The sequence below is a fragment of the Pseudophryne corroboree genome, chromosome 6 (genome assembly GCF_028390025.1).
Source record: "Pseudophryne corroboree isolate aPseCor3 chromosome 6, aPseCor3.hap2, whole genome shotgun sequence".
In the NCBI taxonomy this organism is placed as follows: Eukaryota; Metazoa; Chordata; class Amphibia; order Anura; family Myobatrachidae; genus Pseudophryne; species Pseudophryne corroboree.
The window spans coordinates 774,316,512-774,338,721 of NC_086449.1; the positions used below are offsets into that span (position 1 = coordinate 774,316,512).

General features: G+C 47.1%; 1 protein-coding gene across 6 annotated transcripts in view; it reads left to right on the top strand.

Annotated features, from left to right (window-relative positions):
- The window catches only part of LOC134933461 (cationic amino acid transporter 2-like), a 170,239-nt gene that overhangs the window by 145,692 nt on the left and 2,337 nt on the right, over nt 1-22,210 (top strand). For all 6 annotated transcript variants that reach the window (XR_010179710.1, XM_063928686.1, XM_063928685.1 and 3 more), the window contains 5 exons: nt 15,748-15,884; nt 16,007-16,229; nt 18,341-18,477; nt 20,496-20,598; nt 20,695-20,831. Coding sequence is in view for 5 of the 6 variants with exons in the window: in XM_063928686.1 (XP_063784756.1) it covers nt 15,748-15,884; nt 16,007-16,229; nt 18,341-18,477; nt 20,496-20,598; nt 20,695-20,831 (737 nt within the window). In the remaining variant the exon portion in view is untranslated. The remainder of the gene's footprint in view (nt 1-15,747; nt 15,885-16,006; nt 16,230-18,340; nt 18,478-20,495; nt 20,599-20,694; nt 20,832-22,210) is intronic.

Here is a 22,210-nt window from a genome sequence, read left to right on the forward strand (position 1 = left end):
GTGGAGGAGTTGCACCAAATCAGCTGCTGTCATTTTATAGACTGTGCTTGATAAATGATAGCTAGAAGTTGTTTGGTTGATTGGTGTAACGACACAGCCGGCGCGTTGTGTCGCACAGTGGTAAAAGACACGCAATTACTTCCTAGCCCCGGTCCAATCCCATGGACTACACTAATTGCCGATCTGTATTTGGCTATATACTAGGCAATAATAAGAATTTACTTACCGATAATTCTATTTCTCGGAGTCCGTAGTGGATGCTGGGGTTCCTGAAAGGACCATGGGGAATAGCGGCTCCGCAGGAGACAGGGCACAAAAAAGTAAAGCTTTTACCAGATCAGGTGGTGTGCACTGGCTCCTCCCCCTATGACCCTCCTCCAGACTCCAGTTAGGTACTGTGCCCGGACGAGCGTACACAATAAGGGAGGCAATTTGAATCCCGGGTAAGACTCATACCAGCCACACCAATCACACCGTACAACTTGTGATCTAAACCCAGTTAACAGTATGATAACAGAAAGAGCCTCTTAAAGATGGCTCCTTAACAATATAACCCGAATTTGTTAACAATAACTATGTACAGTATTGCAGATAATCCGCACTTGGGATGGGCGCCCAGCATCCACTACGGACTCCGAGAAATAGAATTATCGGTAAGTAAATTCTTATTTTCTCTATCGTCCTAAGTGGATGCTGGGGTTCCTGAAAGGACCATGGGGATTATACCAAAGCTCCCAAACGGGCGGGAGAGTGCGGATGACTCTGCAGCACCGAATGAGAGAATTCCAAGTCCTCTTTTGCCAGGGTATCAAATTTGTAGAATTTTACAAACGTGTTTTCCCCCGACCACGTAGCTGCTCGACAGAATTGTAATGCCGAGACCCCTCGGGCAGCCGCCCAAGATGAGCCCACCTTCCTTGTGGAATGGGCCTTAACAGATTTAGGCTGTGGCAGGCCTGCCACAGAATGAGCAAGTTGAATTGTGTTACAAATCCAACGAGCAATCGTCTGCTTAGAAGCAGGGGCACCCAACTTGTTGGGTGCATATAGTATCAACAGCGAGTCAGATTTTCTGACTTCAGCCGTCCTTGAAATGTATATTTTTAAAGCTCTGACAACGTCCAACAACTTGGAGTCCTCCAAGTCGCCAGTGGCCGCAGGCACCACAATAGGTTGGTTCAGGTGAAACGCTGATACCACCTTAGGGAGAAAATGCGGACGAGTCCTCAGTTCTGCCCTATCCGAATGGAAGATTAGATAAGGGCTTTTATAAGATAAAGCCGCCAATTTAGATACTCTCCTGGCGGAAGCCAGGGCCAGTAACATAGTCACTTTCCATGTGAGATATTTAAAATCCACCTTTTTCAATGGTTCAAACCAATGGGATTTGAGGAAATCTAAAACTACATTTAGATCCCACGGTGCCACCGGAGGCATCACAGGAGGCTGTATATGCAGTACTCCTTTAACAAAAGTCTGTACCTCAGGAACTGAGGCCAATTCTTTTTGGAAGAATATTGACAGGGCCGAAATTTGAACCTTAATAGATCTCAATTTGAGACCCATAGACAATCCTGATTGTAGGAAATGTAGGAAACGACCCAGTTGAAATTCCTCCGTCGGAACACTCCGATCCTCGCACCACGCGACATATTTTCGCCAAATGCGGTGATAATGTTTCGCGGTGACTTCCTTCCTTGCCTTAATCAAGGTAGGAATGACTTCTTCTGGAATGCCTTTCCCTTTTAGGATCTGGCGTTCAACCGCCATGCCGTCAAACGCAGCCGCGGTAAGTCTTGAAAGAGACAGGGACCCTGTTGTAGCAGGTCCCTTCTCAGAAGTAGAGGGCACGGGTCGTCCGTGACCAACTCTTGAAGTTCCGGGTACCAAGTCCTTCTTGGCCAATCCGGAGCCACTAGTATTGTTCTTACTCCTCCTCACCGTATAATCTTCAATACCTTTGGTATGAGAGGCAGAGGAGGAAACACATATACTGATTTGTACACCCAAGGTGTTACCAGTGCGTCCACAGCTATTGCCTGTGGATCTCTTGACCTGGCGCAATACTTGTCCAGTTTCTTGTTGAGGCGAGACGCCATCATGTCTACCATTGGTCTTTCCCAACAGTTTATTAGCATGTGGAAGACTTCTGGATGAAGACCCCCCTCTCCCGGGTGAATATCGTGTCTGCTGAGGAAGTCTGCTTCCCAGTTGTCCACGCCCGGGAAGAACACTGCTGACAGTGCTATTACGTGATTCTCCGCCCAGCGAAGAATCTTGGCAGCTTCTGCCATTGCACTCCTGCTTCTTGTGCCGCCCTGTCTGTTTACATGGGCGACCGCCGTGATGTTGTCCGACTGAATCAACACCGGTTTTCCTTGCAGGAGTGGTTCCGCCTGGCTTAGAGCATTTTAGATTGCTCTTAGTACCAGAATGTTTATGTGAAGAGACTTTTCCAGGTTCGTCCATACCCCCTGGAAGTTTCTTCCTTGTGTGACTGCTCCCCAACCTCTCAGGCTGGCGTCCGTGGTCACCAGGATCAAATCCTGTATGCCGAATCTGCGGCCCTCCAATAGATGAGCCTTTTGCAACCACCACAGAAGATATACCCTTGTCCTTGGCGACAGGGTTATTCGCAGGTGCATCTGAGGATGCGACCCTGACCATTTGTCCAACAGATCCCTTTGGAAAATTCTTGCATGGAATCTGCCGAATGGAATTGCTTCGTAAAAAGCCACCATTTTTCCCAGGACTCTTGTGCATTGATGTACAGACACCTTTCCTGGTTTTAGGAGGTTCCTGACAGGTCGGATAACTCCTTGGCTTTTTCCTCGGGAAGAAAAACCTTTTTCTGAACCGTGTCCAGAATCATCCCTAGGAACAGCAGACGTATCGTCGGAAAACAGCTGCGATTCTTGGAATATTTAGAATCCAGTCGTGCCGTCGAAGAACTACTTTAGATAGTGCTCTTCCGACCTCCAACTGTTCTCTGGAACTTGCCCTTTTTAGGTCGTGCAAGTAAGGGATAATTTAGATGCCTTTTTTCTTTGAAGAAACATCTTTTCGGCCATTACCTTGGTAAAAAGGCCCGGGGTGCCGTGGATAATTCAAACGGCATCGTCTGAAACTGATATTGACAGTTCTGTACCACGAACCAGAGGTACCCTTGATGAGAAGGACAAAATTTGGACATGGAGGTAATCCTTGATGTCCAGGGACACCATATAGTCCCCTTTTTTCCGGTTCGCTATCACTGCTCTGAGTGACTTTATCTCGATTTGAACCTTTTATGTAAGTGTTCAAAACATTTTAGATTTAGACTATGTGTCACCAAGCCGTCTGGCTTCAGTACCACAATATAGTGTGGAAAAATAATACCCTTTTCCTTGTCGTAGGAGGGGTACTTTGATTATCACCTGCTGGATATACAGCTTGTGAATTGTTTCCAATGCTGCCTCCCTGTCGGAGGGAGCCGTTGGTAAAGCAGACTTCAGGAACCTGCGAGGAGAAGATGTCTCGACTCTCCAATCTTTACCCCTGGGATAATACTCGTACGATCTAGGGGTCAACTTGCGAGTGATCCCACTGCGCCCTGAGACTCTTGAGACTACCCCCCCACCTTGAGTCCGCTTGCACGGCCCCAGCGTCATGCTGAGGACTTGGCAGACGCGGTGGAGGGCTTCTTTTCCTGGGAAAGGGCTGCCTGCTGCAGTCTACTTCCCTTACCTCTATGTCTGGGCAGATATGACTGGCCTTTTGCCTGCATGCCCTCATGGGAAAGGAAAGATTGAGGCTGAAAAGACGGTGTCTTTTTTAGCTGAGATGTAACTTGGGGTAAAAAAGGTTGGATTTCCCAGCTGTTGCTGTGGTCCCCAGGTCCGATGGACCGACCCCCAAATAACTCCTTCCCTTTATACAGCAATACTTCCATCTGCCGTATGGGATCTGTATCACCTGACCACTGTCGTGTCCCTGACATCTTCTGGGAGATATGGACAACGCACTTATCTTGATGCCAGAGAGCAAATATCCCTCTGTGCATCTCACATACATATATATAGAATGCATCCTATTAAATGCTCTACATGAATAAAATATTTTCAGTCAGGGAATCCGACCAAGCCAACCCAGCACTGCATCTCCAGGCTGATGGCGATCGCTGGTCGCAGTATAACCACCGTATGTGTGTATATACTTTTTAGGATATTTTTCCAGCTTCCTATCAGCTGGCTCCTTGAGGGCGGCCGTATCTGGAGACGGTAACGCCACTTGATAAGCGTGTGAGCGCCTTATCACCCTAAGGGGTGTTTCCCAACGTACCCTAATTTCTGGCGGGAAAGGGTATAACGCCAATATTTGCTATCGGGGTAACCCTACGCATCATCACACACTTCATTTTATTTTATCTGATTCAGGAAAAACTACAGGTAGTTTTTTCCACTCCCACATAATACCCTTTCTTGTGGTACTTGTAGTATCAGAAACACGTAACACCTCCTTCATTGCCCTTAACGTGTGGCCCTAATGAGAAATACGTTTGTTTATTCACCGTCGACACTGTATTCAGTGTCCGTGTCTGTGTCTGTGTCGACCGACTGAGGTAAATGGGCGTTTTTAAAACCCCTGACGGTGTTTCTGAGACGCCTGGACCGGTCCTAATAGATTGTCGGCCGTCTCATGTCGTCAACCGACCTTGCAGCGTGTTGACATTCTCACGTAATTCTCTAAATAAGCCATCCATTCCGGTGTCGACTCCCTAGAGAGTGACATCACCATTACAGGCAATTTCTCCGCCTCCTCACCAACATCGTCCTCATACATGTCGACACACACGTGCCGACACACAGCACACACACCGGGAATGCTCTGACAGAGGACAGGACCCACTAGCCCTTTGGGGAGACAGAGGGAGAGTCTGCCAGCACACACCAAAAACGCTATAATTATATAGGGACAACCTTATATAAGTGTTTCTCCCTTATAGCATCTTTTATATATATACAATATCGCCAAAATCAGTGCCCCCCCTCTCTGTTTTAACCCTGTTTCTGTAGTGCAGTGCAGGGGAGAGCCTGGGAGCCTTCTCTCCAGCTTTTCTGTGAGAGAAAATGGCGCTGTGTGCTGAGGAGATAGGCCCCGCCCCTTTTACGGCGGGCTCGTCTCCCGCTATTTTTGAAGTTAGGCAGGGGTTAAATATCTCCATATAGCCTCTGTGGGCTATATGTGAGGTATTTTTTGCCTCTAATAAGGTTTTTATTTGCCTCTCAGAGCGCCCCCCCCAGCGCTCTGCACCCTCAGTGACTGTTGTGTGAAGTGTGCTGAGAGGAAAATGGCGCACAGCTGCAGTGCTGTGCGCTACCTTTATGAAGACTCAGGAGTCTTCAGCCGCCGATTTTGGACCTCTTCTCTCTTCAGCGTCTGCAAGGGGGCCGGCGGCGCGGCTCCGGTGACCATCCAGGCTGTACCTGTGATCGTCCCTCTGGAGCTAGTGTCCAGTAGCCAAGCAGCAAATCCACTCTGCACGCAGGTGAGTTCACTACTTCTCCCCTAAGTCCCTCGTTGCAGTGATCCTGTTGCCAGCAGGACTCACTGTAAAGTAAAAAACCTAAGCTAAACTTTCTCTAAGCAGCTCTTTAGGAGAGCCACCTAGATTGCACCCTTCTCGTTCGGGCACAAAATCTAACTGGAGTCTGGAGGAGGGTCATAGGGGGAGGAGCCAGTGCACACCACCTGATCTGGTAAAAGCTTTACTTTTTTGTGCCCTGTCTCCTGCGGAGCCGCTATTCCCCATGGTCCTTTCAGGAACCCCAGCATCCACTTAGGACGATAGAGAAATTGTATTATATTGTATGATGTTATTGTTACAGTGTACAGTTATGTTTATCTGCTATAGTTGGAAGATGTAGGTTATTTAGTTATACTGTGTGCAATGTAACTGATAACAGGATAAGTGGAGGCCAGAGTTGTTTAATATAATTAAGTCAGTCCATTGTAATTTAAGTCCCCTAGTTGCACAATCAGATGGGAGTAAGATGAGCAGGTTAAACAGTGAACAGGTTATGTATGGGCCTGCAGATAATCTGATCATGTACACCCCATTGTGTGCAGGAACCCAGACACCTCGTCTCCACTCCTCTGTGACACCCTCACTGACCTGCTTGTGTGAGGCATAGACAGGGTGGGGTGGTGGGGGGGTGGAACAAGGGGAGTGACCTCGACTAAGGGACAGGGAGAGTGTGAGCTGTGGGTGGGAAGGGTAGAATGTTGCAGGGGACTGACTAAGAAATAATGTTCTGTCAGGAGTTCCAAGAGGGAATCGTAGTGTAGAATTGGATTACAGAAGTGTGCTGAACTGTGTTATAACCTATTCTGTCAATAAACCACGGTTGGTTTTTCATCTACCACCAAGCTTGAGTGATTTGGAACCCGATATCTTCACAATTGGGTTTATGGGAAACTTCTCCACTTTAGCTCCCTCCAAAGTTTGATACATCTCCCCCTACTGTATTACTGAAGCATACTCTCCAACGTGCCCCATTCCATTAGGTACAAAATGCTCTGTTCCTGGACTTCTTTGCCAGTGATAAGGCTGCAGAGCAGTCCAAAATTCAACTAGGGGAGCCACACCAACTGCCACCCCAACCGCTGCCACACATCACCTGCCAGGACTCACTGGCAGTTGGTGTGGCTCCCCTATTTGAATTTTGGACTCTGCTGCAGCACCATCTCTGCAACTGGAGTCCAGGAACAGAGCATTTTGTACCTAATGGGAGGGGATCATATTGGAGGGTATGCTGAAGATGGGCCATTCCCAGTCCTATAACAAACATATGTGGTCCTGTGTAGCAGCCAGTGCAGGCTGAGTAATAATCTGGAACCAATCTAGGGCTGCTGTTAAGGCGCCAGGCCCATTGGAATAAACTAATGTGGAGTAATCTGCACAGTGATTGGTCACAGCACTATGTGGAATTTCTCTGTTAGCTATAGAACGTACTTGCTTAGCACTGTAACCAATCATGGCACAGCCTGCCCATTGTGTTCCTAACAGCGGACTCAGCATATGATCTATTATTAGGTGTGTTTGGCTACGATCAGAGCACCTGTTGTATTTATTGCTTAGCTTCTACATGTCAGTGTGGCTAGAACATCCTGTAGTCAGGTTATACACGGTCATGTCACATTATTATGAGCACCAGCTAATATCCAGAGTAACCGCCGTGTACAGAACGGACAGCAGCCAGCCGGGCTGAACTGTCATTTTAGACACACGTCTGGTAGCCCCTAGGTTCATTTTTATGGTGAGCTGCTCCTCTGTACCGTGTCGGTCGGCCCTCACGCACCTTAGTACTCAAAGTTCACCTCTCACATCAGTGGCACGTGGTGCTCCGTAGTTTCCATGTCTGTTAGTCACAATGGTGCCATTTGTCCAGTCACACTATACCTTCACCACAGCAGCACGCGCACAGGTCACACACTGCGCTGTGTCAGAAATACCGCCACTCTTGGCCCGAAAGCCGACAATCATCCTTTATTGTAACTCTGATAAATTGCCCCTTTTACTAGTGACAGCAACGAGTGATATGTGTGCAGACAGTCTATCCCACACCTTATATACCCACCATGCCAGGGCACGACACATGACGTACTTCATGGGCTACGCGCTGCCGACGTCAGATGTAGTAGGTGGTCATAATAATGTGAGTCAACTGTGTATAATCAGTATGTCACATCAGTTTGGAATACTTCAGAAAAATTGTTAGGGGTAAAACAGATAAGAGGGCTTCTACGAACCTTCCCTCCCCAACTGACTACCATAATACTTGGCGGACTGATGAAATTACTGTTTGTCGTTCATTTTCTTTACTTTGATTAAGGCACCCTTTTACTACAAAACAGATATGTCCTCATAGAGGGCAGGGTCCAGAGCTGGATTAAGGCTATGGGGGGCCCGGGGTACTTCAGACAGCGTGGACTCTAATAAAGAGTCAGTAGATGAATGATATTTAAAAAATAAATGTATATGTATGTATATATATATATATATATATATATATGTGTGTAGGTATACATATTTATCTAATATATATATATATATATATATATACATACATCTATATATCTATATATGTATTTCTGCTGCGGTGTACACTGGGCTCCACAAGGAATGGACAATGGGGTGTAGAGTAGGATCTTGATCCGAACACCAACAGGCTCAAAAGCTTTGACCTTCTTCCCAAGATGCATAGCGCCGCCTCCTATATCACCCCGCCTCCGTGCACAGGAGCTGTTTGTAGTTGGTGCTTGCAGTGCAAGCATGTGACAGGAAGAGCTGCTCACAGCAGCTCTAGAAAAAGCTTTTTCTGAGGAAAAAAGAAGACTACAAGGGCTGCAGCAGAGGCACAGATTGTGCTGGATGTCAGTAGACATTGCCTGCTGCAGCTCCAGCTCTCCCCAGCGGCGCTGTACACTCCCGAGCCCTGGTTGCCGGGTACCTACAGCGGAGGCTCCGGTTTTCTTCACGTTAGACACACACGGCTGGGGCTCTTCAGGATCTAGTGGCCGCGCTTTGGGAGGTGGTAAGTGGGTCCCGCTTGCGGGACCCGGTCTTTATCGCAATTCGGCGCCCACTAGATCACCAGGGCATGGGCGCAGGTCAGGTTTTCTCTCTAAACCAATTCTTATATCGCCCACAGTACCCGGTGGTTTTGCCAGCAGAGGGGATAAGGCTTAGACCTGAAGCCCCTCCCCCAGCCCCAGGGCGCCATTTCAAGCAAGTGTTCCCGACCTGGAGCTGCATATCTGTCTTTTCCTCATTCCCTGTCAGTGTCTGCGGCGCCATTATACCTCAGCTCACTGTTCCTGGGACTGCTTGGGCAAATCCTCCTATGTAAAGCCGCCTGGTTGTCAGTGCTGTGACTTTACATGACACTTAAGTATTCTACCTGCCTTTTAGACAGTGATAGTTAAGAAAGAGTGCACTTAGTCAGGGTTTCCTTTTCCTAGTACAATTACCCTGTGATATACATCCAGTTCTTACTGTGTACTGTTATATCTATTGTTATATAGCGGTGTAAGATAGTCCAGTGCAGTATTATTGTCAGTAATAACCTCTGCATTGTACAAACTGTGACTTTCTGTGTGTGCATTTGATAGCTGAGTGGTGTCCATTTCGTGTCTTTCACTCAACCTGCTATCCCTATTAGGGAAGCCAATCCCGGGCCATTTTTTCAATCCCGGGGATCGGGATTGAAAAAAGTCCAATCCCGGGATTCCCAGGATACCCGGGATTGGCTTTTAGATAGGTGGCCGCCCCCTCGCCCCGCACATATAATTTACCATAGACCGAGGGCGGGCGGAAGGGAATCATCCTTTCATCGCTGCTGACGGTTTCTGACAGCGCAACGTGACCTCTCGCGCAGCGCTGGGGACCCGGAAGGAGGAAGCCAGGCAGCGTCTGAGCGTCCTGTGGACGCTCAACGCTGATCCCTCAATCCCCGGGATTGGAGCTTCCAATCCCGGGATTGAATCCCGGCCATTTTTGGGCCTAAATCCCGGGATCCCGCCGTTCCCGATCCCGGGATTGGCCACCATAATCCCTATATTCCATAACCTGAGGGGGCTTGGTGCGTCAGGTGTTATCTAATATAGGATTTTCACAAAGATATACTGTATTACGTATTTTTCTCTGTGATTTAGTCACCATATCTCTCCTTTATCTCTGCTAGTGCTGACTACACTGCGCAGGGGTTTGGGCTAGAGGTATTGTGCTGCTGACAAATTGTACTGTGTTACCTGATACTGCAAGTTATATCATGTCTGCTTCTGAGGGTAACGGCTCTGGGGTCGAACACACTGCCGGTGTTGCTGACGCCACGGGGCCATGTGAGGAGAATATAGCAGCTGTGGGCTCTGGTTCTGGGGGCTCCTTGCCCCCAGTGGGACTGTGGCAATGGAGGCACATGCTATTTCATAAACTAACTCCCCCTATGGGACCCCCAATGCCGGTACAACCGTATGTGGTCCCTGCAGCTAACCCGCCGTGGGCGGACGATTTATCTGCTCAGTTGAAGAAGTTGAACCAGTCCTTGACTACTAAAAAGTCTGACCGAAGCTCGCCTAAGTCCAAGAGGTCCTCTAAGCGAGCGCTTATCTCCTCACAATCCACTGCTGTCACTGACACCTCGTCTGATGAAGACGGCACATTTACTGGCCCCTCAGGTTCGGACTCAGATACGGCTGATGGGGAGGGTAGTTCACATGTGGATGTTCCTGATCTTTTGGAGGCTATTAAGTTAATTCTGCAGATTACGGATGATCCCGAGCCATCCATCCCTCCTAAGAAACCAGATAGGTTCAAGCGTCAGAAGGTGGTTAAGCAAGTTTTACCTCACTCTGACCACCTAGTGGATATACGTCAGGAACCCTGGGAAAACCCGGGTACGAAGTTTGTGCCTCAAAAGAAGATGCTGGCTCGCTATCCCCTCGTGCCAGAGCTGTCTAAGAATTGGGAAACGCCTCCTCCAGTAGACTCACATCTGGCTAGGATGGTGGTTTCCTCAGCTCTACCTGTCACTACCGTCACGTCTCTAAAAGAGCCTACGGATAAACGTGTGGAGGGTTGTCTGAAAGCGATTTACACCCTCACGGGTGCTGCACAAAGGCCCACTATTGCAGCGACATGGGCTGCGGAGGCTATTGAAGCATGGGCCTTGGAGTTAGAAGCTGAAATCTCCTCTGACCATGCTAGACAATGCTTGTCATATATTGTCACAGCTTCTCGATATATTAAAGAGGCGGCTTCTGATGCCGGTATCCTAGCAGCCAAGGCCTCTACTACGTCAGTCCTGGCTCGCCGGATATTGTGGCTGAGATCCTGGTCTGTGGATCTGGACTCTAGAAAAACCCTGGAGGTACTCCCTTTCAAGGGAGATATTCTGTTTGGGGAGGACTTAAATAAGATTGTGGCTGACTTGTCTACTGCCAAAACTGCCTGTCTGCCTAATACCGCTCCTTCTGTGTCGAAGGCTAGAGGTACATCCTTTCGCCCCTTTCGTCCTTCAGGTAAAGCAAAAGGTCAGGCGTACCATAAGCAGGCCCGCACTTCCAAACCTGGTAAGCCGAAGCCCAAAAGAGCCTGGGCTGCCCGACAGCCAGCTGCCAAGACCGATAAGCCTGCCGCATGACGGGGCAGGCCTCCCCCCGGGGTATTCCAGGGTGGGGGGCCGGCTTCTAGGGTATACCCAGGAAAGGTTGAAGACCACTTCAGATGCCTGGGTACGGGAAGTCGTCACTCGAGGTTACGCCATAGCCTTCAAATACCAACCCCCTCATCGATTTTGCCAGACAGACGTCCCTTTGGACCAGACAAAGGCAAAAACTCTACACTCGGTGGTACAGACCCTCCTGGATACAGGAGTCGTAGTACAGGTGCCTCTTGTTCAGAGGGGCCGGGGGTACTATTCTCCACTGTTTCTAGTCCCGAAACGAATGGGTTCTCCGGCCCATTCTCCTCCTCAAGGCATTGAACAGGTTTGTGAAGGTTTCCAAGTTCCGTATGGAAACCCTTCGCTCTATAGTTCTGGCCTTGGAACCTGGGGACTACATGGTCTCCCTGGATATACAGGATGCTTACCTGCATATTCCTATAGCAATGTCACATCAACAATACCTGAGGTTCACTATTGGCAACCTACATTACTAGTTTCGGGCGTTACCTTTTGGTTTAACAACGGCTCCGCGAGTCTTCACCAAAATTATGGCGTTGATGACGGTGGTACTCCGCCGTCAAGGGGTCAGGATACTGCCGTATCTGGACGACTTGTTAATCCTGGCAAATTCCCCAGATCTTCTCCTGCGTCATCTGTATATGACGGTCCGGTTTCTACAAGCCCACGGGTGGCTCATCAACTGGAAGAAATCCTCCCTGGTCCCCGCTCAGAGCATGGTGCACCTGGGAGCGTTGTTGGACACTCACAACCAGAGGTTGTTCTTGTCTCAGGAGAAAGTCCTGAAGATTCAGGACAGAATTCGTTGTTTCCTTTCTCGTCCGCAAGTGTCGATACATTCGGCAATGCAGGTGCTGGACCTAATGGTATCAGCATTCGACATGGTGGAGTATGCTCAATTCCATTCTCGCCCCCTCCAGAGACTGATTCTAGCCAAGTGGGATGGCCTGCTTCACCGGATCAGACCTCAAATGATCTTCTTGACTCCGGAGGTCCGTCTGTCGCTACATTGGTGGCTCCGGGACCAACGATTGTGCAGGGGTCGTCCCTTCTGGATGTCCAACTGGGTCCTGTTGACGACAGATGCTAGTCTGAGAGGTTGGGGCGCAGTGCTGGAGCAACACTCCCTTCAGGGTCGATGGACCAAGGAGGAATCTCTCCTCTCGATCAACATTCTGGAATTGCGGGCGGTCTTCAATGCGTTGAACCTGGGCCCAGCATTTAATTCAGAACCGTCCTGTTCAAGTACAGTCGGACAACGCCACCACAGTGGCTTACATAAATCATCAAGGCGGCACTCGAAGCCGTTTGGCAATAAAGGAAGTCTCACGGATTCTACAGTGGGCAGAACGCCATCTACCGGCCATATCGGCAATATTCATTTCGGGAGTCCTGAATTTAGAAGCGGACTTTCTCAGTTGTCAGGACGTGCATGCCGGTGAGTGGGGCCTCCATCCAGACGTGTTTCAACTCATAGTGGAAAGGTGGGGCCTTCCAGACGTAGATCTGATGGCGTCTCGACACAATCACAAAGTTCCGGTCTTCGGAGCAAGGACAAGGGATCCTCAAGCAGCATTCGTGGATGCGGTGGCGGTACCATGGAGGGTTCGGCTGCCATACGTGTGCCCTCCGGTGTCACTCCTGCCCAGGGTAATTCGTAAGTTCAAGCAAGAAAAAGGAATTCTGCTTCTCATAGCTCCAGCGTGGCCCAGACGGCACTGATTCTCAGACCTGCAAGGCCTATCGTCAGAGCGTCCAATTTTACTTCCACAACGCCCAGACCTCCTCGTTCAGGGCCCCTGTATCTATCAGGACCTAGCCCGGCTGTCTTTGATGGCGTGGCTCTTGAAGCTTACGTCTTAAGGGCTAAAGGTTTTCTGAGGCGGTCATTCAAACTATGTTGCGGGCCCGGAAACCGGCTTCGGCTCGGATTTACTACAGGGTCTGGCATTCTTACTTTGTTTGGTGCGCATCTAACAATTATGACGCTTCCAAGTTTAGTATAGCCAAGTTGTTGGCTTTTCTTCAGCAGGGCCTGGACTTAGGCCTGCGTCTGGCCTCCCTCAAGGTTCAAATTTCTGCCTTGTCGGTGTGGTTTCAGAGAAAAATTGCGACCTTACCTGATGTGCATACCTTTATTTAGGGCATGTTGCGTATCCAACCTCCCTATGTCCCGCCTGTGGCTCCTTGGGACTTGTCAGTGGTTTTGGAGGCGTTACAAGAGTCTCCGTTTGGTTCAGCTGACCTTAAGTGGCTTTCCCTTAAGGTGGTGCTTCTGCTGGCTATTGCTTCAGCTAGAAGAGTGTCAGATTTGGGTACATTGTTCTGTAGTTCCCCATATCTGATATTTCACCGTGACCGGGCGGTTCTTCGGACTCGTCCCGGCTATCTACCTAAGGTGGTTTCTTCGTTCCACCTTAATCAGGAGATTGTAGTTCCGGCACTTGTTTCTCCTGATCTGTCTTCCAAAGAGCAGTCTTTGGATGTGGTACGAGCTCTCCATATCTATGTGAAGAGAACTGCTCCTATTAGGAAATCTGATTCTCTTTTTGTTGTGTTTGGGTTTCTCAAACGGGCTGGCCTGCTCACAAGCAAACTCTGGCCAGCTGGATTAGAATGGTAATTGCACATGCTTATGTGAAGGCTGGTCTCTCTGCTCCTGATCACATTATGGCCCATTCTACTCGGTCTGTTGGACCTTCTTGGGCGGCCCAACGTGGTGCGACCCTTGAACAATTGTGCAAGGCGGCTATGTGGTTCTCTGTGAACACGTTCATAAGGTTCTATGCCTTCGATACTGCCGCTTCCCAGGATGCTTCCTTTGGACGCAGGGTTCATGTGCCCGCTACAGTGCGTCCCCTCCCATAAGGAACTGCTTTAGGACATCCCCATTGTCCATTCCTTGTGGAGCCCAGTGTACCCTGCAGCAGAAAACGAGTTTTATGGTAAGAACTTACCTTTGTTAAAACTTTTTCTGCAAGGTACACTGGGCTCCACAAGGCGCCCACCCTGACGCACTTAGCTTCTTTGGGTTGGTATGGCATTAGCCGCTGACACTTCTCCTGTCGGGTGAGTGTGGTGTTTGTGGCAACTGGCAGTTGTCGTCTCTTTTACTTGCTACTGCATTGGGCTGGTTAACAAAACTGAGCTCCTGTGCACGGAGGCGGCGCTATGCATCTTGGGAAGAAGGTCAAAGCTTTTGAGCCTGTTGGGGCTTCGGATCAAGATTCTACTCTACACCCCATTGTCCATTCCTTGTGGAGCCCAGTGTACCTCGCAGAAAGAGTTTTAACAAAGGTAAGTTCTTACCATAAAACTCGTTATATCATACTTGCCTACCTGACCCTCTCCATGAGGGAGAAAATGCTCTGTTCCTGGACTCTCCTGGTAATGTATGATTGCCATCACCTGTGGTGAGCTAGTTAATTGATAAGAAAGGTGTTTCACCACAGGTGATGTCAATCATACATTACCAGGAAAGTCCAAGAACAGAACATTTTCTCCCTCATGGAGAGTGTCAGGTAGGCAAGTATGGTATATATATATATATATATATATATATATATATATACACACACACACACACACATACCCACCCAGCCTTACTGTATTTTTTTCCAGGCTCCGATCAGATAGCCGCCGCCCATAGAGAGTGAAAACCCGCCCCGTCCAAGTGTGTGAATGCATGTGTACGCTGTGCGAAAATTCTGCCAGACAGCGGACATCTGCAAATCCGTTAGCAACTCACTCACCATCGAAAGATTTTTTCCAGTCTGTGCAATCTCGATGCGTAGCCCAGGACTTACTCCTACAGTGCAATGCAAACGGGCTGATCGGCGCCGGAGCTGATGTCACACACCCGGCCTGAAAACGATTGGGAACGCCTACGTTTTTTCCTGACACTCCCTGAAAATGGCCAGTTACCACCCACAAACGTCCTCTTCCTGTCAATTACCTTGCGGACGCCTTGCGATCAAAATTTTTGCACCATCCTGTCATACGTTTGCGCAGTCGTTCGATATTTGGTCGCTGTGCGAATTTGCACAACAGCGATCGGCTCTGAATCGGGCCCCAGGTCCAGAGGGACTCTGCAGTGCTGAAATGTGCATCATAAAACAACTGGAGGAACAGCTTTTTAGCTTGTCTGCACTGATCAATTTGACATACTGTATGATATTTGTACATCTGTGTGCGTATGAGCCTGAATCTGTATACAAAGTACTATGACGCGTTTCATCTGCAACTTTGTATGTGTTTTAAACTAATTCTTGGAGAGAGATAAAGTGGATGGAGATAAAGTTCCAACCAACTAGCTTCTGTCATTTTTCAAACACAGCCTGTAACATGGCAGTTAGGGGCTGATTGGCTGTACTTTATCTCTCTCCACTTTATCTATCTCCAAGGCTTAGTACATAGACCCCTGTATTTCTCTCCACTTTATCTCTCCCCCCACCTACGTTGTATTATCTTTGGGAATAATGCTGTTTTATTGAAAACAATGTTTTAACCATCATACCAACAGTAATCATTCTGCAGGTGGCAACATAACTGGCACCTTCGGAGTTGGCGGATTCATGCCGTTTGGTTTTAGCGGCACTATTGCGGGAGCCGCAACGTGCTTTTATGCCTTTGTTGGATTTGACTGCATTGCCACCACAGGTATATACTTTATATATAAATACAAATGACTTTCGGGAAAGGGGAAGGGAAATGAGAATGCATTATACAGAAGATTGACTATGGAGATGTGTGCCAATCAAACTCCGACATGCTGTTTTCAGGGGAGGAGGTGAAGAACCCGCAGCGAGCGATACCACTGGGAATCGTTGTGTCCCTCACCATCTGTTTTCTGGCATATTTCGGAGTTTCGGCTGCTCTGACGCTCATGATGCCCTATTACCTCCTGGGTTCCGAGAGTCCGCTGCCGGCCGCCTTTGAATATGTTGGGTGGAGTGTGGCCAAATTCATTGTGGCAGTCGGGTCCCTCTGTGCCTTGACCACAAGGTAAGATCCCATAACTTCTCTTCATCACTGATCACATGATCAATTATAATGGGCCTAATTCAGACCTGATCGCAGCAGCAAACTTTTTCTCTAATGGGCAAAACCATGTGCACTGCAGGTGGGGCAGATATAACATGTGCAGAGAGAGTTAGATTTGGGTGGGGTGTGTTCAAACTGAAATCTAAATTGCAGTGTAAAAATAAAGCAGCCAGTATTTATATTTACCCTGCACAGAAACAAAATAACCCACCCAAATCTAACTCTCTCTGCACATGTTACATCTGCAGTGCACATGGTTTTGCCCATTAGAGGAAAATGTTGTTTTGCAATCAACCTTGAATTAGGCCCAATGTGTAGTATTAAACTCTACATACAGTAACATCAAACAGTCCTCCTGTGTACGGAGCACATGCTCCTCACTAGCTCATTCACTGGTGTTGATTTCCGAGGCTGTCAGGAACACATGATATCGCGGCATCCAATCACCAGACAAGACCCTCACACCAACAGGCTCCTGGTATTGCCTTGCAGTCTGTCTATGTCCATAATCTGCTGCTAGCTGACACCAGATTGACAATCACAATGTCATCAGCAGAAGCTTCACATTGATGATGATGATGATGATGATGATGACATGGTTTAATTGACAGCATTATTAATGTCAACATTGCAAGAACGTGGACAACTTAGAGTTAGGGTTCCCATTAGATACAGAATCAGTAGAAAACCAGCAACTCACTAGAACTAATAATGTCGACATTACATCACATCAGGCATGACATCCTGAACGTCGATGTAGTCATACACATATACCAATGCCCCAGTAATTGAGGATAACAAGTCATGCTGGATCTTGCAGCCTTTTTTAAGTCATAGTGTACTGACATCAGATTTCACAGGGTTACACATCCCTGGCATAATGGATATAACATTTTACTCGCATAGTATGAAGAGGTCACTGAGCAGGGGTAACACGGGTCACCTGCTGGGGGGACATGTGATGGGGCCACTTGTGCTAGTATAATTCAGATGTGTGCTCTTTGTATTGTCCTCCTACTCCCCTGGGAGCCAGGGCCGGTTAACAGGAAGACCATGATGGGGAGTTGCCCCAGCTGCAGGGAATACCAGTCCCAGGCTGGTCAGAGAAGTATTATTGTCTGTATGGAGAAGAACTGTGCTGCATAAAACATCATGCTACTCTCCATCTCCCCCAGAGGTTATCAGCCTTTCTCTATAATGCGCGGCAGCTTTTCCCGATCAAACCTTACACTGTAGGTGACTGTTATTTATCTAAATTGGCGACACTGGATCAGAAATAAAATAAATCTGCAACCATGCATCTTTTACAAGAAAGTTGTGCAAAACATTTATTTTGTGCAATGTATACCTGATCTCTGCTTTCTCCATCCGTGAGTTTCGTACAATCCCTAGCTTTCTCCAAACATCATCTTAATGGAGCCTTATGAATTCTTACACGCATACTTTGCTTATATAGCTATTGTGTGCTGTATATAAGGTACATACACATCAGTGTAAGTTTCCAGAATATGTTCTGTTCATTATGCCTTAAAGAGTAAAAAAAAAAAGCATAAAATAAAAAAGTGAACATTAATTTGAAAAAATAAAATAAAAACATGAAATTATTTCTTTTTTTGTATTTCATTTTTTATTTATATCTTGATCCTTTGTAATCTAAATATTGCAATTATTACACAGGGCTATAACAGTCTCCCGGAAGCCCACTTACTATAGCTATTGGTCATTGTAATTGTGGTCAATGCCATGAAAATACAGAGTTAAATAGGCCACCCAGTGGACACATTGTGTATTGCAGCTGGTCAGGCAGATGATGGTATGCTGCAAGAACAAAGTCAATCTCTCTCATGCAACAGATTGGCCCTTGCCAGAATATCAGCATAGTTTAAGAAGTATGTACATAAATGGTAGTCCAGCAAGCAGTAATGTAAGTTCAGGTAGAATTGGAACACACACCTTTGATGCCCTTTTTGTGGTAAAATGAGAGGAATTTCTAATTTCATGCAACTTTTATTTCTTCAGTGGCTAAATAGTAAGAAGTGATGTCACTTTGTGTATCCGGTTCTGTTTCTTAGCCTCCTGGGAGCCATGTTCCCCATGCCACGGATCCTCTTCGCCATGGCCAGAGATGGGTTACTCTTCCGACCACTGTCTCGGCTCAGCAGCCGGCATAGTCCAGTCATTGCCACCATGGCTTCGGGCGTAGTGGCAGGTAATTTTTTATTTACTTTTTCTTACTGACCTTGGAACCCTCCAATTTCTCTGCTTAATAAGCTTTGGAAAAGGTGTATGGTATGGTATAGAAAAAATCTACCATGTCCAGATAGACAGTCAACAGGTTAACCCCTTACGGTCGACATGCATTAGGTCAACAGGGTCAAAAGGTCAACATGAAAAAGGCAGACAGTGGATAAGGGTCACAGGTACAAAGGTCAACGTGGAAATGGTTGATACAAAAATGGTAGACACAAGGGGGTCTTGGTTTTTTTTTGGGTGTCATATTGGATGTTTAGCCATATTTAACCCCAATTAGTGGAAAAGTGTAGCCTTGTGCTTGTTGCACTCGCCCCACGTTACTATTCTGATTATCTAAGAACACTATAAAAATAATAATAAAATAAAATACATGCCTCACATCATTCATGCTGTGGTTACGTGGAGACAGATATATATAAGCAGATTAGGTTCTAGTCAAATATTAATAATAGCTGTGATAAAAGTGGTAGGAGAAGTTTAAAAAGAATCACGAGTGGCAATGTCTATTTAGAACAACAGATGACTGAGCTTGTGATATCCTAATAGCTTATTGGGCTGACCAGAAGGTCTTATCCTACACTAGTATTCTTAAGGCCCGTACTCACGGGCCGATGCATGAGAGATGTGTGTTGAGCGAACCGCTCAGCACACATCTCTCCCGCCGCTCAGCACAGTGCGGTGTGCTGAGCGTGCGGGGGGAGACGGGGGGGGGGGAGCTCATTTCACCCAGTGGGTGAAATGAGCAAACCGCTCGATTGGCCTGCAGGCCAATCTAGCACCAGCAATAGCGATGCGCGGGGCTTCGCTATCGCTGTAGGGGGTACACACGGAGTGATCAGGCTTAAAATCTAAGCAATCTAGTCAGATTGCTTAGATTTTAAGCAGCGATCGCTCCGTGAGTACCCCCCTTTAGTCCATGCAAGTGGGTAAATCAGTGATATAAAGGAGTGCAATGTAAACGGGATTAACCAGAGATCAAGTTATGGGGGGGGTATTCAATTGGGTGCGAAGAAACATTGGGAGCGAAAAATTTAAATTTTCACAATTTTTCCAGATGTTTCTCCGATATTTTTTTTCAGGCTATCCAATCTGGTCAATGATCACGGGTAATTGAATAACCCCCCTTAATAGGAGTAGCTTATAAAATAAAACTTACAGCAACCAGTTCATAGCTGCCAATAGTGTAATGTTGATCACATACGGTATGATATTGCAGGCGATATTGGATAATTGTGTTAACAACTGTGATGCCAGATAATGATCCTTTCATGGGTGACTGCGTCATTATAGGACATGGCAGAGTATGATGTATGACCACCATCTACCTCCTATGTGGGACTGTCTTTTGGTCGCAATAGCTGGCCATACACTATACCAGGGGTTCTCAGACTGTGTGCTGTGGTACCCTGGGGTGCCTCGGGACACCTGCAGCGGTGCCGTGGACAGGTGGTCCAGGATCACTTCAAAGTATTTATGGTAAAAAAAAATTGTTCATGCAAATTGGTTAAATCACAGATTTAACCAATTTGTATGAACAACAGGTTTTGTTCATTTACCAGTATTTGGGAGCAAATGGTCGATTGTCATTTGCTCTCATCCATTACCAGATTTTCATTCCAACCACCCAGATCTCCCAAATTTTATAGCATATGCCCAGCTTAAGCAACAGCAGTGAAGCTGTAGTGATCCTGTTTTTTTTTTTTTTTTTAAATAATTGAATCTCATCCAATTTGGTCATTCTCATGTGTGGTCAAATTGACTAGTGGTCTACTTGGTTGACTCTGGTTCTGCAACAGAATTGGCATGTGTGTCTGCTTTCAGCCCTTAACTAGCATTAGACTGATCAAATGTTGAAAGTTCTAATCATGCAAATAACATAATTACAAGAGTTAGGCTATGACTGTGGACCTACCTGTATAGTACATGCACACATATCTAAGAATAATCTTTTACAACATGAGTTCTGGCCTACAGCTATCATGGCGTTCCTATTTGATCTGAAAGCCTTGGTTGATCTGATGTCAATTGGAACCCTGCTAGCCTACACCTTGGTGTCTGCTTGCGTCCTGCTACTGAGGTAGGGTAATAGCCCAAGTTTTAAAACTGAGAACTAGTACATAGTCTGTGCTGGAGATGGTTTATAAATAAAGTTGTTGTTTTGTGATTTCAATAGGTACAAGTTAGAGACAGAAACTGTACAAACAAGCAACGGAGAAATCCATGACCATTATGATATCGGTGTACGGAAGCCACCAGTTCCCAGTCCGGCACGCTCCTCGATACTAGTGGCACGGGGTGTGATGACATTAAGTTAGTGTCAATTAGTCTTATTCAGAGATTACATTTTGGCATGACATCATTGTAAGCCATCTTTTTTACTCATAAGAGGGAAGGTTTAAAAGCATGAAGTGGATTACTCACATGTCATTCAATGGCGGGACTGGTTCACTCATGTGATGTCATTGTAGTTGGTGGGTCCAACATGAAGGAACCCGACTAGCATGCGTAGCTGAGGAAGATGTATGGGGATAGGGGGAGGCAAATTGATGAATGATTGATAATGAAGTGAACTGACCAGGCAATTGGGGGGAGTATAAAAGTAGGAGAGGTAAGAACTAACCTGGGGGGGCAGGGGGAAATAGGAGGGGAGGAGGAAGCTGCGGATTAGCACACAAAGAGTGATTGGAAGAAGAGAGGAGGCCAGAAATAGATAAAACTAATTTGAGTGTGAGCAAATGAATATGGAGGAACACCTCTAGTGAGCAGCAGTGGAGAGGAAGGAATCCTGCACTATATACAGCATGGCTGAGTGTGAGTAGAGGTATATGGAGGATCAGCACTAGTGAGCAGCAGTAGAGAAGGAGTTCTGCGCCTCACGCCACCTCACGTCACTGGTATACAGCATGGCTGAGTGTGAGTATAGGAATATAGAGAAACAACTCTAGTCAGCAGCAGTGGAGATGAATGAATGATGCACCATATACAGCATGGCAAAGTGTGAGTAGAGGCTGATGGAGGAACAGCTCTAGTGAGTAGCAGTGGAGAATGAATGATGCACCATATACACCATGGCTGAGTGTGAGTAGAGGAATATGGAGGAACAGCTCTAGTGAGTAGCAGTGAAGAGGAAGGGATGCTGCATAATACACAGCATGGCTGAGTGTGAGTAGAGGAATATGGAGGAACAGCTCTAGTGAGCAGCAATAGAGAAGGAATGCTGCACCATATACACCATGGCTGAGTGTGAGTAGAGGAATATGGAGGAATAGCTCTAGTGAGCAGCAGTGAAGAGGAAGGAATGCTGCATAGTACACAGCATGGCTGAGTGTGAGTAGAGGAATATGGAGGAACAGCTCTAGTGAGCAGCAGTGGAGAATGAACGATGCACCATATACACCATGGCTGAGTGTGAGTAGAGGAATATGGAGGAACAGCTCTAGTGAGCAGCAGTGAAGAGAAAGGAATGCTGCATAATACACAGCATGGCTGAGTGTGAGTAGAGGAATATGGAGGAACAGCTCTAGTGAGTAGCAGTGAAGAGGAAGGAATGCTGCATAATACACAGCATGGCTGAGTGTGAGTTGAGGAATATGGAGGAACAGCTCTAGTGAGCAGAAATAGAGAAGGAATGCTGCACCATATACAGCATGGCTGAGGAGTGAGATGAACAGACCTGTGTCAGTGGCACA